Source organism: Balaenoptera acutorostrata, chromosome 19, assembly GCF_949987535.1.
Source record: "Balaenoptera acutorostrata chromosome 19, mBalAcu1.1, whole genome shotgun sequence".
Classification (NCBI taxonomy): domain Eukaryota; kingdom Metazoa; phylum Chordata; class Mammalia; order Artiodactyla; family Balaenopteridae; genus Balaenoptera; species Balaenoptera acutorostrata.
The window spans coordinates 54,386,820-54,406,827 of record NC_080082.1 but is presented as its reverse complement, the minus strand read 5'-3'; the positions used below and the strand labels follow the sequence as shown (position 1 = coordinate 54,406,827).

At 48.6% G+C, this 20,008-nt stretch overlaps 1 protein-coding gene across 8 annotated transcripts in view; it reads right to left on the bottom strand.

The window, feature by feature from the left end:
- Positions 1-20,008, bottom strand: part of HNRNPUL1 (heterogeneous nuclear ribonucleoprotein U like 1) — a 35,669-nt gene that overhangs the window by 3,373 nt on the left and 12,288 nt on the right. For 7 of the 8 annotated variants that reach the window (XM_057534928.1, XM_057534923.1, XM_057534924.1 and 4 more), the window contains exons 6-13: positions 18,604-18,703; positions 16,715-16,827; positions 11,525-11,791; positions 10,278-10,400; positions 10,052-10,180; positions 2,374-2,542; positions 1,459-1,740; positions 34-323 (exon numbers count right to left, since the gene is read on the bottom strand). In XM_057534928.1, coding sequence (XP_057390911.1) covers positions 34-323; positions 1,459-1,740; positions 2,374-2,542; positions 10,052-10,180; positions 10,278-10,400; positions 11,525-11,791; positions 16,715-16,827; positions 18,604-18,703 — 1,473 coding nt within the window. The remainder of the gene's footprint in view (positions 1-33; positions 324-1,458; positions 1,741-2,373; positions 2,543-10,051; positions 10,181-10,277; positions 10,401-11,524; positions 11,792-16,714; positions 16,828-18,603; positions 18,704-20,008) is intronic. The other variant, XM_057534925.1, reaches the window with a different exon arrangement.

Sequence of the window (20,008 nt, the reverse complement as noted above, 5' to 3'; positions counted from 1 at the left end):
CACACATGCACGCACGCACGCTTATCCTCTCACCTGTGGAGGGCTGTAGCTGCTGACAGGAGGGGTGCTGGTATTGGCGCTCGAGCCAGGGATGTTGCTGCTCTTCGTGTAGCTGCCGGCCCCCGGGGGGTTCCGAGCAGGGCTGTAGCTGGGTGGCGGTGGAGGCTGCTGCGGCGGCGGCTGCGGGGGCGGCGGCTGCTGTGGCGGCGGCTGTTGCTGGGGAGCCCGGTTGTAGCTGCCTCGGGTGTTGGAGTTGTTGTTATCCCGGCTGTTGTTACCCCAGCGGTTCTGGTTGTAGCCACCACCTCCACTGCGGTTGAAACCTGCATTGGAGAAGCAGGTGAGAGGCCCCGCTGTTCTCAGTTTGGGACCCTGAGGAGCCGGGCTGTCTTGGGGACTGCTGTAGCTCCAGTGTGACCAAGCACAGAGCAGGAGCCCGGTCCCAGTGGACGAGTAAAGCACCCCCTCCGGCCTTCCCCAGAGCCCTGGGAGCACTCCCCCATGCCGCCCTGGTAACACTCAGTTGTCACGGCCTGCTGACAGGTTTGTCTTGCCCATTGGACTGAGCCTGGGACCAGGGCTGTCTTAATTTCTACTGTGTCCCCAACATCTAAGCACTGGGGACAGTCCTTTTCAGGCTTGGCCAAATGGGCTGGCCTCTTCTGAGCCTTTGTGCAGTTTTCGTGAGCCCAGAACCCTTCCCCCAGCCAATTCCTACTGGCTCCTGGACCTCAGCTTAGACATCAGCACTTCAGGAGGCCTTTCCTGAGCCCTGCTCCCCTGCAGGCTGGATCAGGTATCATTGGAGCTCAAAGTACCCCCGGGCTGTGCCATTCAGCCCAGAATCCTTCTGCACCGTCACTACAGGGTGATACAGTGCCTGGGTCAAGGCTCTGTCCCCAAAACCACCCAGCACAAGACTGAAACAGAGTAGGGCATGCTTATTAAATCATGATCACACACTTCAGAGACAGCATAACTTAGTAAGAACCTGGGCTCTGGATCCATCATCACTTGATCCCAACTATGGATTCAGCTGGGTGAATCCGGGGCAAATTAACCTCTCCAAGCCTGTTTCTCCATGTGTTTTAGAAGCAAAACCAGTCCTAATATTTGCCCTGTGCCAGGTCCTGAGGTGGGATCCAGGACTGGCAGTAAACTCGGTCTGGCCCCTCTTCTCAAGGAGCTCATGGTCAGATGAGGGGTGGGAAAGATTCATAAAAATAATAGTGATGCAGCATACAAATGGGCAAGGGCTTCAGGAGCAATGTCCAGGGGGAGCATGACAGTGGGAGAGTTTCCCTGAGGCCCCAGACTCTGATTTATCTTAGTTCTCTACCAGAGTTCAGCCCACAGCGGTGACAGGGAAGCGTCATCTGCGGACTGAGGAAGCAGTCACAGAACGCAACCCTGAACCAGGAACCAAAGGCAGGGACAGCTCAGTGTGCGATGCCTCACCTCCTCGGTAGCCGCCTCCTCCGCTGCCTCCTCCGCGATTCTGGAAGCCTCCTCGGTTGCCCCCGGGGGGACCTCGGTTGTCATAGCGCTGGAAACCGCCGCCACCCCCACGGCCCCGGAAGCCGCCACCGCCTCGGTTGTCAAAGCGCTTTTCAGGGGGTGGCCCAGCCTTGCGGCCTTCCTCATTGTATTGCCTCACCAGCTTGTCTGCTTCCTCTCGCTGCAGCTCAATGAACAGCACCTCGTCCAGGAAGTCCCCAACATCTGGCAACGTGAAGTTGGCTAGGAGGAAGGGAGGGCCCCAGAGGGAACAAGAAGAGGTGGTCAGCACCTTCTGAGGTCTGGTCTCCTTCACCCCCAGGACACTGGCCTGCCAGAAGGGAGGAGCAGGAGGGGACTGCAGTATGAGTGACAGAGGAGAGACAGGGTCCCAAGCTCGGCCTCCCTGACAACAGTAAGGGGCTAACAAAGACCCTCTCCTCCCTTTCCTGAAGAGGTGGCTAAGCCCCACCAAACCGATGTTTTATATATAACCCAGGGAGTGAGCGTGGCAGGTGGAATCATCATCCTTATTTTTACACAGAAGCAAACTGAGGCTTGCTCAGCCAGCCCGCCCAGTGGGTGCCAGAGGCAGACGACCAACCGTGCAGGTCTCTCGGCACCTGTTCCCACACATCCTCTCCCTCATCCTGCCCCAGCCCCATCTAGTCTGAAAACCCTGCCCCAGGAGGGATACAGGCAGCTTTTCCATTCACAGCTGTACTAGACAGAGAAAGGACAAAGCAGAAGCACAGAAAGAACGAACAAGATAAAAAAAAGAATAATCAAGGAGCTGGGAAGGGAAAAACCGTGCGAGACCCTTTTTCTCTTAAGGACCCTGATGCGATGTTCCTCTGGGAACTGCTCATCTCCTACCTTTCATTTCTAAGACCGCGTGATCTGGGACATCCTTCCCTTCTTCGTCGGTTCGCTTTATTGTTCGGTCTTTTAGGTCCTCATCAGTGGGACAAATTACAATAGCTTTGCGCTGGAAGCCTTCAAATGGTCTCATTTTTCGTCTCTGGGCTGACCCATAAACATTTGTCTAGGGGTAGGTAACAGAAGAGGCAAGAGATGGTCATTACAAGTTGGTTTTTTCCTCTGTGGGGTATTATGTAGGTCAGGGACTGAGAAAGGGATACTAGTTCTCCTAAGCAGAGAAACTCAGGAAACGGCTCCTCTTCACTTTTAAGATTCTTGAGACTACCCTCAGAAAATGAACTGACTTGGGAAGTGGCTGCTGACAGTGACAGGACAAGGGATTCCTAAAGTTTGGGCTTTGCTTTTTTAATCCTATTTGTTCGTGGTATTGTGCATTACAGCCCCCTCGGCCCCCATTCTAAAAGTAACACATGCTCACAGTAAAAAAAATTCAGATTACAAGCTGTGAAGTTCAGAGTAAGAATCCTTTCATCCACCTACTGCCACTCCTACTTCCCAGAGATGACCTGTATTGAATTTCTTATGTATTTCTAGAAATATCTGTGTGATTTTTAACACTAATGGAATCAAACAACACACACTCTTCTGAAGCCTTTTTTTCACTTAATGTTTCTCTGTCATTTTTCTGTGCTGGTGTTCTCCTTTTTTTCCTTTTGGGCCGCACCACGCGGCTTGCGGGATCTTAGTTCCGACCAGGGATTGAACCTGTGCCCTCGGCAGTGGAAGTGCGGAGTCTTAACCACTGGACCGCCAGGGAATTCCGTGGTATTCTCCTTTAATATTTATAGAATGGATGCCATAATTAACCAGCCCCTTTGACAGTTGTATAGATCGTTTTCATCAACACTGTGGTTCTTTTATTCCCTTAGTCCTGCTCTGAAACACCAGACTCACCCACAAGCTTCTAACCAGGGAGCTTGACAAGGCAATAACCTGTGCTTTTAGCAAGTGCAGTTTTGCTACTAACTTCCTCTTCCCTTCTTCTAGGTGATGGTTAGGTGCTTCCTGGGCTGGTGCTGGCATAGAGCAGTGCTCTACGACACATCTGATTGAGAGCCGTAGTAAAGACAGCTTCCGTTCATTGAATACCTCCCACATGCTGGGCCCTTTGGGACTGGTGCCCAGATCTGTCAAACCCCAGTGCTCCACGGACTCAGTCTGTGTACCTGAGTCACTCGGACGCTACTGAAAAAGAGAGTGGCTCAAACCCCACCAGAGTATTCCCCAACCCCAGTCTCTGGAGGTGGGACCCAGGCACCTGTATGGGTATCTTTTCCCATTCAGACACTCAACAGAACTGGAGTAATAAGTAATGTTGCATTTAAACAACTTTTAGTAGCTCTGAAAGGTACTCAAGGGAGAAGCCACAGAGGGGAAGAGATGTGTAAAGGGGCATGCACAAACAGACAAAAAGTGTTGTATTTCGCAGCTGCAGACTGGCGGGTGGAAAAGCCCAGCATCAAGGCCTAGTGTGGCCACTCACTCGCCGTGGCCAGTCCTGGTAGTTGCTTCACCTGTTAAAATGGAGGGAAAAAAAGCCTCCCTCCTGGGCCTGGTGAGGACTGAGCGGGAAAAGGACCACAAAGCAACTGACCAAGTGTGAGGAACTCCTGGAGTGGGGGCTACATTGTGGCCTCCAGGGCGGAAGCTGCCTGGACAGAGGCAGGTAGCGCAGGGGCGATGGCTCAGCACACCCTGGCTCTAAGATGACTTGGTCAAGTCAAACTGTGTGGCCCTGAGTGAGTGACTTCCACTCAGAGCCTCAGTCTGCATACCTACTAAGTCTCAAGCCCTGAAAGGGGAAAACAATAGGAAGTTCATATGGTCACTATTAAGACTGAAGGAGCTCATGTGAGTAAAAGCCCTTGGTTAGCCCAGGGTCTGGCTCACAGCCAACACTCAACAAATGGAGGTCACGGTTGATATGACGTGGCGTCACTGGGTGGGGTGCACTGGATCGTCTTACTGTAAGGTTGAGTTGAAGCAACTCAGACCAAGGGACTGTCAAGCTATAGTGACTTCCCATCAGAAAGGCAGGGACGGTGAGACAGGGTGGAAAGAACACAGGCTCTGGGAACAGGCTCGAGGTTGAAATCGCAGCTGTGCCCTCTACTATTTGTGAGGCTGTAGACAAGTCACCTAATTAGTCTGAGTCTCAAATTTCTACATCTGAAAGACAGAGATCCTATCACCCTCCTCCTGGTTCTGGTGAGGATTTACAGATGTGAAAATGGCAGGGAAAGAAGTCTGCAAATATGACCAACAGGACTGACACTGTCCTAGGAGAGGCTTCCCAATGGAAAGGACCAAGGAAAGTTAAGTTTGAGGAAAGGATGAGGCACAAGACAGCCTATTCCAAAACACAAGGAACAGGAAGCTGGGTTATGGGTCAGCCAGAGGCCAGGGACGCCAGTGCACACCTGTTGGGAGATGTGGGCTGTGGGTACACCTGTTTTCTAAACCAACCCAACCCTGTGACCCTGACACACACAGCAGGCAAAGATGGTCTTCCCTGTTCCCCAGGGAAAGTGTCTCAACATTAACTGGGGGTGGGGGCCCGCAAAGTGGGTATGTGTGGTGGGCATACACGTGTTATCTGTGCCTTGAGCACTGGCCCAAGGAGAGGCCTTGAGCCACAAATGGTTGAAAAGCACACAAGTTACAAAGGAAAAGTCAAGTCCTTCTCATTGCTCTTCCTAGACTCCATTCCTAAAAGCAAATCAGGTGGCATCTGGTCACAGAAAGATAGAATTTGCTTTCCTCTAGCTAAATAATGAGGTTTTCTCCTGGCACAAAACCCAGAATAGGCGGGTGCCAGGGGTGACGGTGGCCCCAGCCACTCTGTGGACAATCCATTCCACTGTTTGCTTGCCCATAAGAAGTGATCCTATTTTGATTCCTTTGAACCCCAAGGACATGGATAAACACCTCTTGGTGGTCTTCTATGGATGAGACCTACCCCGTCAACGTCCTGATGAGGGGACAGAGAAGAGAAGCATCACTGCCAAGAGGGCTAGTCCCTGCAGCTTCACAACGGGAGGAATGGGGGCAGAGCAGACAGCACTCATCAACAGCTGGCCTCTGTCCTGGGAAGTGGCTAGACTCTGAGGAATGGCTCCTCAGACATTCTGGAACTGAGGTGCTGAGAACCCTCTTGGTGACAATTTTCAAGACCGCGCCTCCCTCCCCTCCCTCCTCGGCTTGAGGAAGGAAAGAAGAGCATCTAGGCCAGCCAGCAGAAATGCAAATGCTTGGCTTCCCTGGAGGAAAGGGAGTTAGCTGTCGGTGCTGTTGCCACAGCAAACACAGTGAGGTCAGAGCCCCTGGGCTGGCCCGGCGCTGCTGTGGTCACTGGGGGCTGCTGCTAAGAGACCAGCACAACAGCAGGTCGGCTCTTCCGGCTGTGCAGGTACCCTCTGCCTAGCTCCTGCTTCTCCCAGTCCCACGCTGCTTGAAGATGCTGACCCTGAGGAGGTCTGGGGCCGCCTGTGTTCCCTGGGCCCAGGCTACTTCCATTCTCCCGTGATGTGGGCCAAAGGACAGGGGCTGGGTTTCTCAGAGCAGCCGTGGGGGTAGTTTTGGTGTGTGACAGTCTGGGGGAGTAGGGAGGAACACAGCAGGCCGCTCACAGCCTGAGGTCTCTAAGAGCCCCTCTGTCCCCTGTCAACTCTTGTCCCCCACCCACAACTCAACAAGGTCAGGATGGCAGCAGGAGAAACAGAGTTGGATCCCAGGGGAGCAAACTTAAAGCTGGTGACGCAAGAGTTCACTCTAGGCTCAGCGTGAGGTGAACCCAGTAGAACGAACCACTTGTGAGGGAAGAGACTTCGCCAGAGTGTCAACAATGGAATGGGCTGAGGCTCTGGGGGTGGGGAGGAGAGAGGAAAGAAACATCCTCTTCTCCAACGCCTGCCAACAAGAGGCAGTTTACTTTGGGTCTCCACTGTAGCCCCGGGTTTCTGTTTCAGGCAAAGGCGTGGCTCTTGCTAAAAGGGATGCAAAGCAGGACTACAACCCTTTGTTCTGAGGGCGAGGCAAGGTCGCTTGTTGTCATATCCAGCCCTGCCTCTGAGCACTGCCTGGCCTAGCTCTGGGCTATCAGACTCCTAAGAGAACTCCTAGGCTGCAGACCTCAACCCTGGGGGTGGTTTGGGCCCTCACATATGGCCCTGCAGGGGCCTTCTCAGAAGCCTCCAGGAAGGCAAGTTTGCTGCCTCACAGAGGCCAGCTCCTACTCTGCACCTTGGTAGGCAAGGGACAGGCCAGGCAGCGTTTCATTCCAGAGGATTTCCACTAGCAACAGAGCCACGTGAAGCAATGTGGCCTACCTCTTCTTTCTTTTCTTTTTCTCCTCGGCTGTTCCACTGCTCTAACACCCACATGATCTGAAGAGGGTACTCAGGTCACCATGGAACGTAGGTAAAAGCCCCAACTACACGGTTCACTTGGCCTAGCTTGGCTTCTGTAGCTACGTTCTCCTCCCCTCTCAAGGAGGGGCATTTCTGAGGTCAAACTACCAACAGGAGACCCAGAAGAGCCGAATGTGAGGAGGCCTGACCACTCAGGAAAAACCAGAGAAGAAAAAAGATGGTGCTGGGCTGAGATGCAGGGGCCGCAGGGACTTTGCCTGTAGTACCAGTTTCTGCTCTGGGAACCCCGTGTAACTCAGGAGACAGCTGAGCATCAACTTACCCTCGCTGCCAAGGCTGCTGGGGTAGGAAATGCCAGGGTCTGGCCTGGGGCCTGCTCTGTATCTCCTACACACACGCTCACCCACCCAGGGTTTTCTGGAACACGCTTTTTGGGGTTTAAGCCAAAACAGGTCGAACCACTGGCTTCAGACCGCTTCCCAGGCCTCAGCAGTCTCTAGTTTCGGGCCCCAAGTCAATCCTCCAATCTGTGGCTAACCAGAGAGCCCTGCTCCCCCACCTTCAGAGTTTAGGTTCTTTGGCCTTGCTGTTGGCCTAGAACACTTGCCCTGACCTGCATGTTCCTCCACCAGGAGGCCAGCAGCCCTGAAGACCGCAGGTGCACCTGGAACAGCCCTGGACCCTGTCCCTGAACAAGGCAGCGTAAGCTGAGAGGGCCAATGACAAGTCTTCACTGTGCTCAACTGTTCTGTGCCTGGCTGAGGGGCTGGGGCCCTGACCTCTAGAGAAAGCCCACTTTGAAATGCTGGACAGAGATGTTAAGACAATTATAACCCCTAGGATTATAAACTTTCTCCACGGGCCACATATTTGAAATGGGTTTCACAGCTGATTTAACTAGTAAACTGAGAAAGACAGGCAGGGAAGACTTGCTGGGGTATCCAAAAAAGGAATTCTCAAGGTATCAAAACACCACTGCTCTCTCTTTCAGGACAGAATCCCACTGGGGCCAAGCTGGACCAGAACTCCAAAATGCCCTGACAAGAAAAACGGGGCACAGGGAGGCCAGGGTTCACAAACGAACAAACAAACAAAGTCTTCAACGGCGGAGAAGGCTGGCTGTATGCGTTACGGACGGGGCTGAGCTGGGGCAGCAGCCCTGAGTAGCTCTTGGACTACCCTGTGCCCAACCGTCCCCTTCCCCCATAAATATATTCTAAACTTTAGCCCAGTTAGTAGTTTTTTAATCAAAATTTACTATTATGGGATCATGTCTTGTCTTCTTCACAAATGTGAGTCTTCAGGGTTCAATCCCATGGTTGCGGCATTGGTCACTGGATAAAAGTAGTACACCTTTTCATGTCTACTTTCCAGGAAAGCAGAACCCAGGGTAAATCTCACATCTCCACCATCACAGAAGAATGCCAATTGTATTGCATAGCCTTGGCCAACTGAGCATAACTGTCTCATCAACAAACCAGATTTCTACTCTCAGTACCTAACTGCTTGGCAAGATCATTTAATTTGTCTGTCATAAAGAACTATCACCAGCCAGCAGCCATTTTTTGTCTTTAAGAATAAGTTCTTACTATGTACTCCTTTCAAAGGTTGGATATCGAGGCATCAATTTTTCAACTCTAAACACTAGATTACCAGCATATTATAAAAGGATATAATGCAGGAGCAGCCAGATGGAACAGACGCAAAGGGCAAGCTATGCGGGAAGGGGCACAGAACTTCCATGCTCCCTGAAGGTGCCACCCTCCCCAAATCTCCACTTGTTCACCAACCCAGAAGCTCCTGCTTAATTGTTTAATTGTTTTGTGTAAGATGCTCACTCCTATGCAAAAGCACCTTGATCCCCTGGAGTTTCCAACCACTTTTCTTTCTTCCTTTTTTTTTTTCAAAAAAAAGGTTGGAAGTTGGCTTTAATTTAATTTACTTATTTATTTTTGGCCTCTCCATGCGGCTTGTGGGATCCTAGTTCCCTGACCAGGGATCGAACCTGGGCCCCCTGCAGTGGGAGCGTGGAGTCCTAACCACTGGACCGCCAGGGAAGTCCCTCCAACCACCTTTCTGATCAGTCAACCACTAAAGCCAGCTCCACCCTCATCAGAAGCCCTTTGAACTCATGGTAACCAAGTACCCAGGACCACACATACGGAAGGCACTCCAGTTGAGGCTGCCAGGCTGGGGGTGCTACTTAGTTTACATATTTGCACACTTACAGGTTTTTAAAAAAACATAAATACAAGGCTGAGGGGGAACAGAGGCTTGTTTGTACATCCTCAAATACAAAATCTGCTACTTGAGAAAGCCCTCAGGACAAACGTCAAGGAGGTCTCATAGGTGGTAAACATGAAGCACTCATTACCCTGAGACAGTGATCTTTAACCATGTTTGGGTCACTCATACTTTTGAGAATGCCGAAAGCCATGGACGATCTTCCTATCCCAACTCAAAACTTTTTAGTTAAAAAAAGAACATATCTGGGACTTCCCTGGTGGTCCAGTGGTTAAAACTCCACGCTTCCAATGCAGGGGGCATGGGATCCCTGGTCAGGGAACTAAGATCCCACACGCCATGCAGTGAGGCCAAAAACCAAAACAAACAAACATATCTGCATCTTCATACAAAATTCTGTGTTTAATTTCAAAAGTTCCCAAATTGCCTAATGTTAAGAACCTTGCTCTTCATTGAAATGCAGGTAAAAAATACGTGACATAGAGATACCTGACAGTCATAAAACATGCTAAGGGAAGCTGGGACACACCTATTCTGTAGGTTAACAACCACCTCCAGCTACTATGTGCCAGTCCCCATGTGAGGTGTGTGGGCACCATTTTGAGCTGTGTTTTTTACAGACCAGGAGACTCAGAGCATAAAGTCAGCTGCCCACAGGCACGCAGCTAGGAGGCGGCAGAGCTGGGATTCAAGCCCAGGTCTGTCTGGCTCAGAAATCCATGCTTTTCCACTTCACAAAATTTGCTCTCACAAAATGTTCTTTTGTGCTGCTTGGGGCCTGAGCTAGGCCTGGATTGCTGCTCCAGACCCCTGCTTGCAGACCAGACTCAGAAAGCTGTGTGAAGAGTCTGGGACTGTGCCATCATGTGTGGCTGACCTCCAACCAGTACTGCAGTCCCAGAGCATTATGGGGAAAAAAATACAAGGACCAGAGAGGAATTCCCAGGCACCCAATGGCCCCCTCCCTCTCCTGGGGCGTGACAGTCACCAGTAAGTACCTGATCTAGGATATAGTTGCGTTTCTTCCGGGCAGCGATCTGGATGAGGCGGTTGAGGCACTGGGTGGCCTGCTGGATCAGGACGTCCCAGCGGCCGGCGTAGTTCCTCTGACGGCGTAGGCCCATCACCTGTGGGCAGGGGGTGGTGAGGGGTGGGTGCTCCTGTTTGCTGAGCAGTATTCAGGGAGTGGGAGGTGGATAAGGAGAGACCAGGGGCTATCCTTACCCGCATCTTATCCATGATGGCATTGGTACCCAGGATGTTGTACTTCTTGGAGGGGTTGGAGGCTGCATGTTTGATGGCCCATGTGGTCTTACCAGCGGCAGGCAGGCCCACCATCATCAGAATCTATAACAACAGGCCCAGGAGGGACACTGTGAACCAGGAACAGTGTGTGGCATGGCAGCCTGGCATCACCCTGACTTGACGGTGACCGTGAGGGTGACTCTAAACCTCATGGCCACCTCTGGGAAATGGAAGCAATAAGAGCGTCTACCTCATAGTACTGTTGTTGGGATTCAAAGAGATGAGGGTTGTCAGACTCTCAGCAGAGGGCCTGCTCTTATGAGTATTTACATTTGTTTAGGCAGGATTCAGGGGCCTCTGAAAGGGAAAGGCCCACGGAATAGGCACAAGGAGTGGTACAACCTTCCTGGAGTCTCAGATGGGGACAGACTGTATGCATAAGGACGAGAATCATTTCTAATCAGTACGTTTACAATTTGGCAAACACTGGATGTAACCAAAATGCCCAAAACGAGGAAAACAGTGAGGCTAATAACAATGAGTTTCAAAAGAGGTGTTCATATGGTGGGACAAAGCTCACAAAATAACATTAAGTGAAAGGGCAGGATATCAAAATGCTTATACCATGAGATCTCAACTGTAAGTGTGTGTGTATAAATGGCACCTAGCACAGCAAAAGGCATAGGATAAGCTCCAAAACTTTCAAAGGAAACTTATTTGTGGATGGTGGAATTAAAGGAAACTTTAATTTTCTTTATATTTCTTAATTTTCTAGAATAAACACAAAATCACATATATCAGAAAGAAACATTATTTGAGGACAAAGACCACCAGTACAGCTTCTGCAGCCAAATCAGCTCTAAGTCCAGTTGCCATTTTTGTCCTCGGAGAGCCTTGGATGGGAGCGTGGAGCTGCACAACCTCCTCCAAGAACTCGCTCACCAGGAAGTACCTTCACACCCTCTTCCGCTGAGAGGAAAGACTCCTTTTCCAAGATTCTGACCACACCCGAGGAGCAGTGTGGCAACTTCCTTTTGGAATCTTTCTGACATTTAGGTGTCTTACTTTGGTCCCTCCCTCTTTGGACTAAGCCACACACCCACAGCCCTCACCTAACTCTCACAGCAGCTTTCACCACACTCAGCTGCTGAATGTCTCCCCTCTGTCTCGGCAGCAACATGACTCTGGAGAGGCGGCCACCAATTCAGGCTTCCGGGCCCACTCACCTCACACTCTGCCTTGCTCTTTGGTCCGACAGTGCCCCGGATTCGCTCACTCAGGGGAAGGTGCTGGATGAAGGTGAAGCCTGGCAGGACAGAACAGTAGGGCTCTGCCCTCTGCCCGAAGTTGAACTCCACTGCACAATTCTTCACCAGGACATGAGGGTAGAGGGCCTGACCCCCTAAGGCTTCCTTCTGGATTCGGAAGGCAATGCCCATCCACTTCCCATTTTTGGTGAAGGAAAGTTCCACGTCATTTCCACATTCAAAGTCCTAGGAAAAAAAAGCCAGAGAAAGATAACTGCCAATGTTCTGCTTAAGGCACTGGGAGGCACAAGTCAGAGCAGATGCAGGGAATGAAAACAAAGCTGGCGTCCCAGATTCAAGTGCGTCCCTCCTCAATGTACAGATGCATCGGGAAGCACCAGGGAACAGCTCAGACAACATGCAGCCAGCCCAAAGCCCTCCTTGCCCAAGGCCCAGAAAGCTGGTGGATGTGAAGTGTGTAATTTTAGGAAGCTCCAAGTATTTGAGTCTTGTGCCTAGCCTGAGATGGAGAGGAAGGCAAAAGTGGTCCTGTCCATTCTCATCCCCAGCAAGATAACAGATGGAAAGAAAGCCACACCAGGGCCTTTTAAGTCAGGCCCAGCTCTACACGTGCATTCATTTATATGCTCTTCTTGATGCTTACGTCTACAGTGATCCGGGCGTGACACAGCTCAGAGCCTAGTGGGGAATTAGACAAGGACACCATCCTAATTCAGTAAGAGCACCTACACAGGAGCAAGATTCTCTGAGGAGGAAGTCAAGTCCTGAACAATAAACGGGAATGAGCCAAGTCTGGGGTGAGAGGAGAGAGTCCTAAAGAGAAGTGTTGTTTGTGCACAAATCTGGCAGTGAGAGAACGTAGGGTCAGACTGGCTGAAGCATACAGGATTGGGGGTTGGGGGTTGGGGAGTAATTTCAGGTACAGCTGGAGAGCCAGGAAGGGACCATATTCATTAATTCAACAATTTATTGAGTCCTTACTGATCAGCTTAGTGGTTAAGATCCTGTTTTGGAAGGCAGGCTGCTTCAGCTCTACCATTTACTCCATCTTCAGTTTCCTTATCAAAAAAGAAGGGCCAGGGACTTCCTTAGTGGTCCAGTGGCTAAGACTCCAAGCTCCCAAAGCAGGGGGCCTGGGTTCGATCCCTGGTCAGGGAACTAGATCCCGCACACCGCAAGAGCCCTCATGCGGCAACGAAGATCCTGTGTGCCACAACTAAGACCCGGCACAGCCAAATAAATAAATAAATAAATTTTAAAAAATTATTAAAAAAAAAAAGAGGGGCCATGATAAGATTCTACACTGCATTGAGTTGTTCTGAGGATTTAACAGGTGAACGTGCTTACTACAGAGTGAGTGCATAATGAATGCGTGCTCTCATTCCAAGATGCCAGGCACTGCTCTGGGCTAAAGTGGTGGGGAGGAGACATGGTCCCTGCTCTCAGCGAGGGAGGGGCTCTCTGTTACCTCAGAAGTTTGGATTCGTGCTGACAGCAGCAGAGCAGAGCCCCTGACTTGTTTCAAATAGGGGAATGGCCTGGTCAAAACTGTTTCAGAAAGATCACTTTGGCTGCAGGGTAAAGGTTAACAATTACGGGAGACTCAAAACTTGGGATCATACAGGAGATGGAAGCAAAGGTCGGGTTCCTGATAGAAAAGTACAAGATGTGGTATTCCCTCCCTTTTGCATGCAGAGACCACCTTGGGACTTGCCCTTTGAGAAGCTGTGGAAGCCCCTTCCCCCAAGGGGCCTCCTCACCACCCTCCTCAGTGCTCACAGGGCACAGTTCTACACAGTCCTTTATATCTGTAAGTGTCCGTAAGCGCCCACACAGGTCAAGACCACGCAGGGCAGACACACAAACATCTGTTGGACTAAATCCTGCCTCGATCCTCACAGCACGGTCCCTGCCATGTCTTCTCACCTGAGCAAGAGTGGCCCAGGTCACCTTTGCTCTACTGCGGAAATGAACATCGTGGGGGTTAGCCTTCCTTACGTCCACCAGCTTCACTATAGGAACTTACCATGTTGTACGCAAACCAGCACCCGCAACTGACAAACCCACCACCGACAGCGCCAACTGTCAAAGAGGCAGGGGTAGCTGTGTCACTTCTGCAAAACCATTCCTGAGTGCCACACCAGGGCCTAAGGACCCAAAGTCCTTAAGCCTGGCATTATTCAAAGTGTGCCACTTTTGTAGCCTTACCTTTCACATCTCCTAGTGTCGTCCCTGAGGTTCCAAGTATTTTACTCCTTATGGTTTGCTTAAGTGAGTTATACTGTTCTCTCTACCTGGAAGGCCGTTTTGTCCTTTCTGTTTTGTGAATGTTGAGAACTCAAGTTCTGACACAAACGTCCTCCCCACCAGTTCCTTCAGGTCACTGATTTTTCACACCCCTTCTAACCCTTCACTCTGAGTCTTTTAAAGTGATGGCATTCTTTAAACAAAGGAAACTGAACATAGAATCTTAAAAGTAGAAGTAAAAATGAACAGGCTGAAGCAAGAGTCAGGCCTAAAGTTCCAAACTACCACACACTCACAGAACCTCACGCTCAGATGGGACAGAGTCTGGGGAACCCAGTCACATGCTGATGAAACATTAAATTGCTACAACCTCCCTGGAGTACAGTCTTTATGGTAGCTATCAAAAATTAAAAATACGAGTCCCTTCACAGCCTGCCCTCCCTCCTCCAGGGACCTGAGGCTCGAAGCTGTGTCTCCCTTCCTGGTCTCCCTACAAACTGCCCCCTGCCACCCCATTAATCGTCAGCAGCCTTTAAGAAAGCTGAGGTGCCCCGACACAGCTGACCTACATAGCCCGGTCCAGGGCAGGAGGGGGCCCCAAGTCCCCTCACCCCTGGCCCTGCCTCCTTCCCCCCCCTTCCTTCATCTTTCTACCGTGACAAACCCAAGAAGGTTTGAAAAAAAAAAAAAAAAAAAAAAAATTAAAAATACACCTTTGACTCAGAAGTTATACTTTCAGAGGTAAATGTTACAACCATATTCCCACAAGAATGCAAAGATGTGCAAATTGCTCATGCCAGCACTGCTAAATGTGCTCCAAAGGGAAAGTGGGCGAGACTAAATCACACAGGATATCCATGTATGGGAACACGAAAAGCCCTCCAAGATACTCTGGTAAGTGGGAAAAAGATAAGCTGTCACTGCAGCACTGACTTCCAGCAAATAATTTCCAGGTCCACCAGGGGAAACTGACACCTGCATCAGAATACTAGGCAGCTACTAAGTAAAAAGGTGAGAAACTAACCAAATGTCCGTTAATATAAATATGGTAGATCAACACAATGACTACAGACTATATAAAAGGACGAAGAAGTCCTCTGTGTAGCGATATATTAAAAAAAATAACTCTAAGATATATAGTTAAACAAAAAAAGATACAAAATAACATGTATAATATGCTACCTTTTGTGTAAAAGAAGAAAAATAACAATCATCTTTCTTGTATTTTGATAAAGAAATCCTGAGTACCAGTGGGCTTACGTGTAGGGGAGGGCATATGTGAACCATGGGTGGAGGGGGAAGGTCTGAAGAAGACTTTATACTGCATACCTTTCTGTATTTCTGGATATTTGTGGATACCACAGGAATTTATTAACTATTCAACAATGGTTTAAATTGAGCTAGATCTATACTCTCTGTGCATACAGGGAAAGATAGCTGAGATTTACTGTTAAATGGAAAAAAATGCAAGGTCTGGAACAATGTGCAGAATATAAACATGGTTAATTTTTGTTTAAGAAAACATGCTTTTTATTAAAAAGATAATGAGGTTGTGAAAGACAAAGGAAGACTGAGAAACTGTTTCAGACTAAAAAGACATGACAATAGAATGCAATTCGTGATCCTGAACTAGAAACCAAATTGCTCTAAAGGATGTTGTTGGGACAGCTGACAAAATTTAAATGTGGACTATGGAGTGGGTAATAGCACTAAATCAATGTTAAATTTGATAACTGTACTGTGGTTAAGATAATAGCTCTATTCTTAAGAAATGCATGCTAAAGTATTAAGGACTAAAGACACAATGTAGGCAACCTACTCTCAAACAGGTCAGATAAAAATCATATACATACATGTACATATATTTGGGAAAAATGGTAAAGCAAATGTCAGAATCTGGACAGGGCTCTATGAGAATTCCATGGCTTTTCCTTAAGTTTGAAATTATTTCGAAGAGGGGAAAAAAAAGACAGAAAGAAAGAAAAAGAGCACCTGTGTACAAATATGAGGGCGGAGAGGGAACAAAACCAAGAAGCATCCACCTGGCTAGCCACTCCTCCCTGGGGCTTCATGGCACATTTTACAAACATTTAACTTCTAGTGATAATAGTGTTAAGTAGTATTTACTGAGCATTTATTATGTGCCAGACGTTGTTGTAAGTGCTTCTAATGGGTTAACTTAATGACTCCACATGAAATTCTAGGGGAGATGCAAAGATTCTCATCGAGAGGAAACTGAAATACAGGGAGGGTAGTCCAGGGCTGTGAATGGAAGAGCAGGGACTGGGTCTGGGTCTAGGGATTCTGGCCCCAGAGGCAACAGCCACACTCCACAGCACTGTGAGTGCTGGTCACTGCTCTTGGGGACTGAACTTCAGCAGCAGTTCAGGCACCCTCTATCTTGTTCTGCTTTGCATCCATCCCCACCGTCCTCAAAGGCAACGCACTATTGGAAGCCTGGCTTAAACAATGTGAGGTAAAGGAAGGAAGAAGTTTTGGGATGAGATGATGTTAAAGTGGGACAAGAGCCAACATCACTGCCTTTGAGAACAGACAGGCTATTCTGTAGCAAAGAAAGATAAGAAATTCCTCAGTCTGTTTAGAAAATGTAACTCTGGTATCTAAGAAGGGAGGAAGGTTATGCACACCTGACATCCCCAAACTTCTTCAGGGTGCCACCTGACGGCTTTGCACAAAAGACCTGAAGGGGTAGAATGGCAGAATTTCGCACAAAATGACTGCAAACATTCCAGTGCATCAAAGAGAGAGAAAGAGGTATGGCGAGAGTGGTTGGACACAGGGCAGACAGTGGACAGAGGTATTCTGAAAAAGAAGTCTGCAGGTTGACCTGACAGGACCAACATTCGGTTCTGCCAACTCCCACAGGCTGCCAGCACTCACCGCAAAGCAGCCAATCACATCATTCTCTGCAAACTTGTCTCCGTAGTTTTCAAACCGGCTACTGGTGGACTTCTTCCCAGTGCCTCCATAGCCATAGGAGAAAGGCTCTTCGCCTGATGGAAGAAACAGGCAAAGGCAGGTTAAACCTGCGATGGTCACAACAGCCTTTATGGCTGTCATGTAGTTTTAAATAAAAAAATCATTTTCTTTACTAGTTTTACTAATCAGATGCTTTTGGCAGGGAAGGTAAGAAAGGTTCCGTTGAGAGGAAGCCCCTCATTATGCAGAACTTCTGAGGGCTTGATGGCTTTAGATGTTAAGTCTGGGAGTAGGAGCTGAACTGAACTGCTTTGCACAGAAAGGGAGAATTTGGAAAAAAAAAAAAGGGAGGAGGGAAGAGAGGAGCTGGGATGGAGGAAGGTTGTATACTGTGATGCATCCCTTCGCTGTGACATTCAATATTCAGTTAAGTCTCCTAATGGCGTCAACTTTTGGTCAGAAATCAGGAAAAGGATTTTGCTTCTGCAGACCATGAGGTCTAACCCCTAGGAAAGGTACTGGATTGCCTTAGGCTATAGAACTGGGTGCCGATGCAATATGACTGAGACCCCAAGGGCCCTGGCTGACATCTGGGTTACAGAGAGATCCTAGGCCAGGAACCCAAGGAGCATCCTGCCAGTAAAGCAGGAGCCAACAGCATGAATTCCAGGCCCAGTTCTAGTATGAATCAGCTGTGTAACCTTGGACATCTGCTCCACTGTTCTGGGCTTTGTATCTTTATCTGTATCAACTACTTTCCACTTATTCCTCAAAACTGAAAGAAAGATAAAAGGAGATGACACATGAATCTTAAATAAAAACTGCTAATACGTATCAAAATGAAAAGTGCTCACTGTTTTTAACCTAGCATTTCTACTTTTAAAGATCAGACTAATTACACACAAGGACAGCTCAAGTGTTTAACAGCAAAAATTTGCAATCAACTTAAATGACCTACAAAACATTGATAAATAAGTGATACAACTGTAAAGTGAAAAATTATGCAGTGGTCAAAAAAGCTATATTTATTTACAAAAATATACCCATGGATATTAAGTGGGAAAAAGCAATCAGGTTACAATAGTCCGTATAATGTGCCCCATCTGAGAAACACAAAGGACAAAGGAACTGTCTGGAAGACTACAGATGAAAATGTTAACATCGGTCGTTATCGCACAGGTTTAGAAGGACTTTCATTTTTCTCCTCTGTAATGGCCTGAATTTTCACAAGGAGCACACATCATTTTCACTTTTTTCTTTACACGTTATTTTCATAATCAGAATGTTTTTATGACCAAGGAGGAAGGTCTCAGCATTGGTCACTGAAATCAGTCACTTGGGGTCAGAAGGTCACTGAGGCCTGGGGTTCTGTGAAAATTCAAAACCTCTCAAGGCAGCCCCTGCCTCTCTCCACCAGCCAGCCCTGGCCCCACTGGTCTCTGCTTTCTCTTTTACTCTGGGTTAAGCTCTGGACAGAAAATTCCAGATAGGATTTAATGGGACTTGAGGAACTTATTACTTTCAGCTTGGTTTGAGAACAGGAGACAACTGGTCTTTTTTTTTTTTTTTTTAAGAAAGGGAACAGTTTTCTAAAGAGAACTTTGGACCCTCTTCTTAAAGATGCAGGATAAATTTTTGTAGAAAAGTTGTTATATCACTGTGGTCCTTCCAACTGAATGCTGTATGTCTGAAGATGGGCAGCAGCACAAGCCTAATCCTTGTTGTCTGTTCCATCCCAGGGTAGTTCTGTTCTGGGTCCAATGCGGGAAAGAGAAACTTAGGAAGCTTGAGAATCCAGGGACAGAGGCACCTGCTCTACTCTCTGGATTGTCTGGCTGACCTCCTCTTACCCAGCTGAGTGCTGCAGGAGTCCAGGGACCAACCAATACGGACAACGTGTGGGTCGGGCTCTGTAGATGGAAGGTGCTTCACAGAGATTTCCTCATTGATCTGGGAACAGAGAACGAGAGGGCTCAGAAGTGATTCTCTGGAGGCTGACGGGTTACGAGGCAATACAGGAGGGAAGTGCGCAGATGTTAAAAAAAAAACAAAACAAGAATGGCTTTTGTTGCTGGGGAAAAGGTATCCACACTGCTCTGAAGGGCCTGTTGTACTGAAACCAGGGCCTCTAAAGGGCTTAGGAGAGTTCAGGGCCACAGAGAAGGGAATTTCAGAAAGTTATTTTTTAGTTTTAACACCTGCTGCAGGGGAAACAGGGACTCCCATAACATTTGGCGTAGAAACATAAATTGGTACAATGTCTTTGGAGTGCAAGTTAGCAGTCTTTATTAACTACAAATGCACATGCTCTATAACCAAGCAATTCAACTTCCAGTTTATCCTATAGATACATACACACAAAAATACTGAGTGAGGCGGTGTTTCTGTTGAAAAGGGAGGGAGGGAGGAGGGAGGGAGCAGAAACCACCTGGAAGGCACTGGCCACATCATGGCACATCCCTGACACAGAACGTGGTGCAGCGGCTAAAAAGAATGAGGCAGGGCTGATACACTGGGGTACGGAAAAATGTCCAAGATACAGTACTAAGTAAAAGCAGCAGAAAGAATAAAAGGTACCTTCTGGGGACTTCCCTGGTGGCGCAGTGGTTAAAAATCTGCCTGCCAATGCAGGGGACACAGGTTCGATCCCTGGTCCGGGAAGGTCTCACATGTCGTGGAGCAACTAAGCCCGTGCGCCACAACTACTGAGCCTGCGCTCTAGAGCCTGCGAGCTACAACTACTGAGCCCACGTGCCACAACTACTGAAGCCCACGTGCCTAGAGCCCCTGCTCTGCAACAAGGGAAGCCACCGCAATGAGAAGCCCATGCACCGCAACTAAGAATAGCCCCTGCTCGCCGCAACTAGAGAAAGCCTGAGTGCAGCAATGAAGACCCAATGCAGCCAAAAATAAATAAAAACTAAAAAGAAAAACAAAAGGTACCTTCTGACTTAACCTTTAATTAAATCAGAGGTTAGACTGTCTAATAACCAATATCTATCTGCATTAGATTGTGGCTTTCGGAAAGTTACCCTATGTCACTGACTTTTGCACACACATTTTTCACATTTTAACATCTCCAAAGTCAGGATATATCTTACAATTGATGTGTGAAAGCCCTCTGTCAGTATAATTGGGAGTGTTTCTCTACGAGTAGCACAAAACAACGTGCAACTTAGAATCAACGTCTTAGCCAAGCAAATACGATAACCCTTGGTCTTAGCTTCCACCTCTGAAAAATGGGGGACAACAGTA